This window comes from Salmo trutta, chromosome 3 (assembly GCF_901001165.1).
Source record: "Salmo trutta chromosome 3, fSalTru1.1, whole genome shotgun sequence".
Classification (NCBI taxonomy): domain Eukaryota; kingdom Metazoa; phylum Chordata; class Actinopteri; order Salmoniformes; family Salmonidae; genus Salmo; species Salmo trutta.
Window position 1 is genome coordinate 10,447,996 of NC_042959.1, and position 10,199 is coordinate 10,458,194.

Consider the following 10,199-nt stretch of genomic DNA (forward strand, 5'->3'; position numbering starts at 1 on the left):
TTGAGGGTGCACCCACAGCCTTAGCCATAGCATACTTTGAAAACTCAGTGTTCAGATCCCGTAACTTGTTGGTCAGTCCCAAATGTTTGTATTTTCTAATGTGGATAACTTTCTTCCCAGATGAACATAGTGGCCAAATGTATAACTAGTTTGGTACCCGTTAGATCAACAAATCGGGTTAGCCTACAGCGGTCTGGTGGTTAGCGTGAAGAGGGTGGCCTGGGATGGAGTCAAATTCCCGGCCTAAATTATAGTTTCAGTCCGCCCCTGATGTGTGTGCTTTGGGGACCTTTAACAGAATGTGACTGGCAAAACAGAATGCATCCCATAACATTTTAACATGGAAATAGCTGTTCTATCATTCAGCCTACAGTAGCAGCCAATGTGTGGTGTTCAGTGTAGGCCTACATCCCATGAGACTTTTGAAAAAATCATGCAGGGCTTGACATTAACCTGTTTATCCCCTTGTCCTTCAGACAAGAAGGTGACTCAAAATGTTGTTGTGTTGTTTGATGCAAGAAACTACTTTACAAAATAAAATGCCTTATTATTCCCATACCATTATTACAGAGAATCAAACAAATTATGCTACTCTCTGCCTATTGGCTACTTAGCTTATTCAAGCCTGTCTCAAAATACAACACTGCCCCTTTAAGACAAGAAAAAGCTCTTTACCTGACTCGCTTTTCAAAGATGTCTAGAAATGTACACATTTTGTGCTCTTATAGAAAGCAACCACTCCCCCATTGCTGACCATAAATGATCTATAACTGGGCTAATAACTCACTAAATAGCAAAAGATATGAACAAAATGTGGACACGTGGCTACATGCAGCTCTCACTTTGATCTCAAAACAAGCACATCTACTCACGACCACAGCTATAAACACAGTCCAGTTCAAAGTGAATGGCACAGATCCATATATGGCAATAGTATATAGGCCTACTGCAGCTCTGATTGGTTAGGCCTCACCGGTCTGTGTAGAGTATGGGCTGAGTCATGCACCTGTCTGTGTAGAGTATGGACTGAGTCATGCAGGCTGTCTGTGTAGAGTATGGACTGAGTCATGCACCTGTCTGTGTAGAGTATGGACTGAGTCATGCACCTGTCTGTGTAGATGTAACCGATGTGAAATGGCTAGATAGTTAGCGGTGGTGCGCGCTAATAGCATTTCAATCAGTGACATCACTCGCTCTGAGACTTGAAGTAGGGTTTCCCCTTGCGTTGCCGGGGCCGCGGCTTTTGTGGCGCGGTGGGTAACGTTGCTTCGTGGGGTGTCAGTTGTTGATGTGTGCAAGGGTCCCTGGTTCGAGCCCGGGTTGGGGCGAAGAGAGGGACGGAACCTACACTGTTACATAGAGTATGGACTGAGTCATGCATCGGTCTGTGTAGAGTATGGACTGAGTCATGCATCGGTCTGTGTAGAGTATGGACTGAGTCATGCATCTGTCTGTGTAGAGTATGGACTGAGTCATGCATCTGTCTGTGTAGAGTATGGACTGAGTCATGCAGGCTGTCTGTGTAGAGTATGGACTGAGTCATGCATCTGTCTGTGTAGAGTATGGACTGAGTCATGCATATTTCTGTGTGAGTGTTTGAGTGAGTGAATGTAGTGCTGGCCGGTATACCACATTTTACCATATAGTGTATTTTACTATATACTGTATTTTACTATATACCAGTATTGATGCACAGACCGATATGGGTTTTTACTTTATCTTTTGTCTTTTGCTACCAAGTTGTGGCTAAAATAAATTGTGTTAGCCGCTAATCCTAATCGCTAGCTAGTTAGCTAGCTAGCTAATAAATGTACTGAGTCAGCGCAAATGTAGCTAGCTAATACAGCCTAATACCAGTGCTGGTGCAGGCCTAAATCAGCATGTTGTTTGAGCAACAGTATCTTCTAAATCAGAGAGGAATAGACTAAGCATGAATATGTTACTAGATGAAGTGAAAACACTTAAAGTGGCACTCCAGTCTCCTTTTCACCTCATTTATCACCAGACTTACATATTGCAGCTCAATATGACTACCAGAGAATGGGGTAGCTGCAGCTCAATATGACAACCAGAGAATAGGGTAGCTGCAGCTCAATATGGCAACAGAGAATGGGGTAGCTGCAGCTCAATATGACTACCAGAGAATGGGGTAGCTGCAGCTCAATATGACTACCAGAAAATGGGGTAGCTGCAGCTCAATATGGCAACCAGAGAATGGGGTAGCTGCAGCTCAATATGACTACCAGAGAATAGGGTAGCTGCAGCTCAATATGGCAACCAGAGAATGGGGTAGCTGCAGCTCAATATGACTACCAGAGAATAGGGTAGCTGCAGCTCAATATGACTACCAGAGAATAGGGTAGCTGCAGCTCAATATGACTACCAGAGAATGGGGTAGCTGCAGCTCAATATGGCAACCAGAGAATGGGGTAGCTGCAGCTCAATATGGCAACCAGAGAATGGGGTAGCTGCAGCTCAATATGACTACCAGAGAATAGGGTAGCTGCAGCTCAATATGACTACCAGAGAATAGGGTAGCTGCAGCTCAATATGGCAACCAGAGAATGGGGTAGCTGCAGCTCAATATGACTACCAGAGAATAGGGTAGCTGCAGCTCAATATGACTACCAGAGAATAGGGTAGCTGCAGCTCAATATGGCAACCAGAGAATAGGGTAGCTGCAGCTCAATATGGCAACCAGAGAATGGGGTAGCTGCAGCTCAATATGGCAACCAGAGAATGGGGTAGCTGCAGCTCAATATGGCAACCAGAGAATAGGGTAGCTGCAGCTCAATATGGCAACCAGAGAATGGGGTAGCTGCAGCTCAATATGACTACCAGAAAATAGGGTAGCTGCAGCTCAATATGACTACCAGAGAATAGGGTAGCTGCAGCTCAATATGACTACCAGAAAATAGGGTAGCTGCAGCTCAATATGGCAACCAGAGAATGGGCGTGGAAAGGAAAGTAGTGGGCGTGTGGAAAGGAGTAGGTGTGTCAAAGCTCTCTGCTATAGGTTAGACGGTTTTGATTGAGCTGTGCTTTTTTTCTCCTGTTTCTTACCACGCAACTACCGTATACTAAGCTACCATACATCAGATTGAGCTACCATACAGTACATTGAGCTACCATACAGTACATTGAGCTACCATACAGTACATTGAGCTACCATACAGTTCATTGAGCTACCATACAGTACATTGAGCTACAATACAGTACATTGAGCTACCATACAGTACATTGAGCTACCATACAGTACATTGAGCTACCATACAGTACATTGAGCTACCATACAGTACATTGAGCTACCATACAGTACATTGAGCTACCATACCACAACAGTTTGCACTTCTGTTATGAAGCCACAGGATGAGTCTGAGTCATATTTCACTGTTATTTTTACACAACAACGATTGTACATTTTGGATTAAAAGTATTGATGATGGGTGTACTCTTGCTTCATGCGTTGTATGTGTGTGCTTAGTGTGACTGTCATCCTGATACTCGGTAGATGTTGCCGGACAGTAGCGCTTGTCAAGCAGGACGTTCATGCCCTCCCCGTTGAGTAGACTGTAGGTGCATGTATCAAGGTGACATCTAGATGGTTATCAATATTAGTTATTTCTTGTATAGGCTGCTATCCTACTTGAAATAAAAGGATGGGAGGGAAAAAAATGACCACATTAGCGTCCTCCTGAGTACCACCGTCAGGTGTCAGGTCGGCAGTCCTGTCCATACAACACAGGTGCACTAGGGGCCTTCTTACCGACTCGTGTTGCAGCCCAATCCGCCACGCAAAATGGTCTTGAGTGGCAACAAATCTGCACAATAGCTGATTCGCTTTCCATACACCCACTCCTTTCCATACACCCACTCCTTTCCATACACCCACTCCTTTCCATACACCCACTCCTTTCCATACCCCCACTCCTTTCCATACCCCCACTCCTTTCCATACACCCACTCCTTTCCATACACCCACTCCTTTCCATACACCCACTCCTTTCCATACACCCACTCCTTTCCATACACCCACTCCTTTCCATACACCCACTCCTTTCCATACCCCCACTCCTTTCCATACACCCACTCCTTTCCATACCCCCACTCCTTTCCATACACCCACTCCTTTCCATACCCCCACTCCTTTCCATACCCCCACTCCTTTCCATACCCCCACTCCTTTCCATACACCCACTCCTTTCTATACACCCACTCCTTTCCATACCCCCACTCCTTTCCATACACCCACTCCTTTCTATACACCCACTCCTTTCCATACCCCCACTCCTTTCCATACCCCCACTCCTTTCCATACACCCACTCCTTTCCATACCCCCACTCCTTTCCATACCCCCACTCGCCCGTACTCGTCTCCATATTGGGTTGCTTTTCAACAGGAAAAGTACAAAAATCACTAGAGGACGTCTTTAATGTAGGCAAAGATATAATCTTTGCCTACATTAAAGACGTCCTCTAGTGATTTTTGTACTTTTCCTGTTGAAAAGCAACCCAATATGGAGACGAGTAGGGTCCCACTCCCCTGGGAAACACTGACCAACACTTTGGTTCTTACCCTGTCACAATAACGCCTCAATAGAGATTAGTAGGCTATTCTAATTCCTAATTCTATGAACGCCTCCCTGGCTTCTTCATTCGTTGTCATGTTAAACAACACTGTATTCAAAGTGGCCACTATTGCCCACTGGGCACAGACTGGTTGAGTCAATGTTGTTTCCACGTCATTTTAATGAACTTATGTTGAACCAACATGGAATAGATGTTGAATTGACGTCTGTACCCGGTGGGTACATTCTAACTATAAAATTAGAATAATCATTCAATTTCCATGATTCCAACAGTTCACCCAATTGTTTTGATCTAAATCTCAAGTCAAATCGCGATTGCAATATTTGGTTAAAAATAACGCCTAGATTTTTTGCCCATATCGTGCAGCCCTGTGTGCCAGTGTGTAAATGATCTCAAATGAAATCAATTTCTGGTTGAAGTTGAATTGAACAGTATAAACCAATCAGAATGGAGAAAGACCCATTGAAATCACTTAGAATGTATGTGTTGCCACCCTAGGGTCAAAAACATAAAATACTGTAAATAAATATTGTGATATGATATTCTGGCCATATCGCCCAGTCCTAAGGGAACGTACCGTAGGTTGTAATCTCATCGATCAACATCTCAACCATTACCACGCTGAAATGACATCTCTCTCACTCCATTGTAGAGCACTGAAGCCCACCCTGAAGTACTGAGATGTTTAATCCCAATGGAATCGGATGTATAAATAAAGGATTTTATTTAAAAGCATTAGCTCACGGTCACCTAACACACACAACATAGGAAACCCTATTCCCTCCATAGGGCTCTGGTCAAAAGTAGTGTACTATAGAGGGAATAGGGTGCCATTTGGGATGAATCAATATACCGAACAAAAATATAAACACAACATGTGAAGTGTTGGTCCCATGTTTCATGAGCTGAAATAAAAGATTCTGGAATTTTTCCATAAGCACAAAAAGCATATTTCTTTCAAATGTTGTGCACAAATTTGTTTAAATCCCTGTTAGTGAGCATTTCACTTTTGCCAAGATAATCTATCCACCTGATAGGTGTGGCATATCAAGAAGCTGATTAAACAGCATGATCATTACACAGGTGCACCTTGTGCTGGGGACAATAAAAGGCCAATGTGTGCAATGTCACACAACACAATGCCACAAATGTCTCAAGCTTTGAAGCATGCAACTGGCATGCTGACTGCAGGAATGTCCACTAGAGTTGTTGCCAGAGAATTGAATGTTAATTTCTCTACCATCAGCCGCCTCCAATGTCATTGTAAAGAATTTGGCAGTATGCCCAATCGGCCTCACAACTGAAGACCACGTATCACCATGCCAGCCTAGGACCTCCACATCCGGCTTCTTCACCTGTGGGATCGTCTGAGACCAGCCACCTGGACAGCTGATGAAACTGAGGAATATTTCTGTCTGTAATAAAGGCCTTTTGTGGGGAAAACCCCATTCTGATTGGCTGGACCTGGCTCCCAAGTGGCCTCCCAGTCATATGAAATCCATAGATTAAGTCCTAATTTATTTATTTAAATTGACTAATTTCCTTATATGAACTGTAACAGTTTCCTGCTGCGCATCAGCTTGGCAATGATCACCCGAGCATTCAGCATACTCTGTCCATTCTCCATATTTATTCTATTAGCTGTAATCTATGGAGGTCAGAGGAGGGAAGACGGGAGAGGGGAGGGGAGGGAGAGGATGGGAAAGAAGTAGAACAGAGGGGTAAGGAACATCAGGAGATTTGTTCTTCTGCTCTTGCCACTGACATATGGACCCTAGAGGTCAGACAGAGTAGAGGTCAGTCGGTGACACTGACCCCATAACAAAGACCAGACTTCACTGATCAGTTGACATTGGTGGTCACAGAAATGCACACTGTTGTGCTGGTACATTGCCAATCACATTTAGTTAGGCCTAATTTATCATTCTGAATGTCATGAGTCTGCAGTTAAATCATGAACCTGGGATATTAACAATTAATACCTTGTGCCTTTACCAAACGCAGCAGAAATTGATTTCCATAAACGGGCCATGTGATGTGGGTGTAGAGAGAGAGACTCAGTCTAGTGAGAGTGATACATGGTACCAGAACACATTATTTTACTGCCAGTAGCCTCGATAAGGCTCTCTGAAACTATAATTAGGAAAGTGTGTGTGCTTGCAGCCCCAGCATGCTGCTCAGCGCGTGCACAGGCACGGCTTTCTCTCTCGCCAGGGAATGTTCAGAGTTCGAGACTAACTGGAGAGATGTTTTATTTCCTTGAGTGAGTTGAGCTAGCTGGGAGCTAGCCTACAGTACACCTAGACACACTTGGATCCGTTCGCCGGTGGCTTTTCTTCTCAGTCCACCATGAGGTGGGGTGTTACAGAGGAAAATACTGCACACATTGGGTCTCTGTTATAGCTTAATTCAAGGGTCTTCAACTTTTCCTTGCCCAGGGACCCCCTCCCTGGCAAAACGGCGACCCAGGGTCCACCATCATACGTTAGCAATTGTTTTTCATTAACGTCTTGACTTATCATCGGGTGCGGCAGGTAGCCTAGTGGTTAGAGCGTTGGACTAGTAACCGAAAGGTTGCTAGATCGAATCCCCGACCTGACAAGGTACAAATCTGTCGTTCTGACCCTTTCAGAATGAAATAGCAAAGATAAGTAATTGCAATTTTAAAACGAATAGATTTGGTGGATCGTTTTTCATTATTTTGACCTCCCCATTATTTCATTTGAAGAGGAAGTGTAAACTCTAAACATAGCCTATTAGCTAGAAAGGTAACTTGCTAAATGCAGCTGTTTATCTGGTTAAACAAAGGTTAGGGTTACCTGCTGCACTGGTAGCCTATTTTCGGGTGCTTTTTCAGAACCAATATCAGATACGCCAGTGAGTGTAATGTGCTCAACATTAGGAGTTGAGAAGTAAAGTTGACATCATTAGAAAGAAGATATTCTCCTATTTTCAACTGCCCGGTATATCATTCAAAATTCGTTTATTATGTTGTTGCTAGCGATTTTCATTTAAAAACAAAATGAAATAAAAATGTATTTTTTCCACTTTAGAATTGTTCAAGAAAAATACATGGACCCCCTGTAGTGGCCCTGGCTGAATACCACTTGCTTTTGCTTAAAGCTATAATCCTTGGTTGTTACATCAATGTTTGGGATTTATAAACAGGGATGGAATTTATGTTTTTTGGGGCACTCGCCAGCTGGGCTAGTAGACTGCAATTTTTACTAGCCCGGGTCCTAAATATGTGCCATGTAATATTTGAAACGACAAAATGTCACTAGCCAGGCTGGCATATTATCTTAATTTACATGCCTGCTTAAAAATGAATGATTACCTATATACCCATTAATTCTTGAAGAATATAACTTATAAAAGCCTGATGAGCGTACCGCATCAGAACAGAAAATATAGCGTAAGTTTGATTTACTCCAATATTTGAAAACAAAGTAAACATAAACAAACACTGTATAGACTCGAAACATGGTTAAAACTATAATGTTGATATAATGAATGTCCTTGAATCCATAGCTCTGTCTATTAATTTGATAGTGGTTACATTTCTTACATTTCTCCCTCAGCGTTTTACCAAAACAGAGTTCGCTTTGCTATTGTTTTCGATTAAGGATTCTAGCTTTAAGGAATGTGCCAAATACACAATGCTATCCAGATAATATTGTTCTGACTTCTGATAGTATTTCTGACACGTAGACTAGGTTTACATTCACCTCCAATCTCAAGACACAACTTTGGGTAGGAAGTGTTGCCTACGTGCCAATGCGCATCATGGGTGCCAACTTGTTGTGTCATCATCATTGGAAAAGAGTGAATTTGAATACAGTTGTTAAGTTCGCTTTCTCCACACACACAGCGAATTTGCCAAACTTGACACTCTATTGAGTTTAAATATGACACTTACTTGGCATTCTGAGTGCTCCACATGATAGTTTCCAGTAATTTGGCGTCAGAAGGTAACGTCGACCTAAATACGAAGATAAAGATCCAGAGGTAACACTTCAAGCACGCGACCCCTGTCATTCTCACAACCGGGAGATAGAGCGAGCCGAGGAGAGAGTCCGACCGGCCGTGCGCGTGGCAGGGGAGCAGCCGCTATCTATCGCTTTCTTCTGTGGCTCGTGTGTGTGTTAGTCGGGTGCATGTGAGGTCGGTGTTAGATACATGTCCCTCTGTCCAGTATGTCTTCCGATCCTCGTTTAGACCTGTCTTTGGTTGAACCGTCCGCAAAGCGCGCGTGTCAACAGCCGTTGGTTCTTAATTCCGGTTTTGAGAGGTCCAGGGAGGGATGAAAGCCGATGTGATCCGTTGTTGACCTGTAGCTGAGAAACCGGGGAAGTTCCTTCTTTTCGTCTTTGTCCCTAATGTCACACCGACTCGGTTCCTCGTTAGATCAGGTAGCCTATGCCGAGGTCTCTTTGCAGCCCGGGCTATTATTGCGGTCAGAAGGGAAGCCTAACGGCAGATGTCTTTGTCAGATGAATATTATCACCCAGCAAAGCTCTCTCTCTCTACCAGTCGCTGTATTGCATAGAACAGATGACAACAGCATCATTTAGAGCTCCATCAGCAGCACCCCGACATAACACACTTTAACCGTCTCTTCACCTCATTCCTCCATTCTCCTCTCTTCCCTGGAGCGGAGAAACTGCGGTGAGTTAATGTAGTAAATATTTCCTTTCCTTTCATCCGCTGCGCTCTCCCTCTCCTCTTCTCTATTCGTCCTAGAACATTTTAGAGGTCCGATTGAGCTGGATCTGTATTCCTGCACGCACTGGCCGGATGCCTCCATGCAGCGGTAGACCGGGCAGTAGCTATGTCCTGTTTGTCCCTGAGTCTAGAGTTATTTATCGTGCAGTAGGCTAGTAGACGAAGTACGCACAGTTAGAAGAGGTCTAGTGTACCAAGGGTCAGGACTTGCTCTCTTCCTCTGTCTCTCTCGTTCACTGCGTGGAGCCCAACGTCCCCGGGTTTGAGTCTCTCCTCGAGCTAAACAGTTGTACGGTAACCTGACGCCCGGTTGCGAAAGGGACAGCCCACCATGTCAGCCGCCGCAACCAATCAGATAGCTCGGTCCGAACTCCGGCAGCGGTGTGTGTGTTGGTCCGGTCCATTACCCAAGTCCATTGCTCTGATAGCCATGTAAAACTTTCCCCCCTTAATAATTATACTGCTTGTGTGAACATCGCAAAGGACACTACTGCTAATGCAATGACTGGCCCATTAGAAATCACATAGGAAACACCTACACCTACAATTATTTTTACATCTTCAGGCTATTTCAAGCATGTTTTATACAAAACGAGTGGTGTGAAATCTCCCCTGAATCTCATCACAGTGTCAGACAATGAACTTCATGGGAACCTATTGTCAATACAGAATAGGGCAGGGTTTCTCAACTGGCAGCTCACACAGCGAATTTGGCCCCTGGGTGATTTTCTTTGGCCCCCCATGTTGTCTGAGAAAAAATAAATCTCATCCAAAGTATTCCCACGCATAATAGAGAGATATACACCCCTTCAAATTAGTGGATTTGGCTATTTCAGCCACACCCTTTGCTGAGAAGTGTATAAAATTGAGCACACAGCCATGCA

At 44.0% G+C, this 10,199-nt stretch overlaps 1 protein-coding gene across 1 annotated transcript in view; it reads right to left on the minus strand.

Moving 5' to 3' along the window:
* Positions 1–9,577, minus strand: part of LOC115168012 (ephrin-B1) — a gene marked incomplete in the record, with an annotated part of 157,380 nt that extends 147,803 nt beyond the window's left edge. Inside the window, 1 exon segment of the mRNA XM_029722856.1 lies at positions 8,510–9,577. Within this exon segment, the coding sequence (XP_029578716.1) occupies positions 8,510–8,628 (119 nt within the window).
* Between the last annotated feature and the right edge of the window lie 622 nt (positions 9,578–10,199).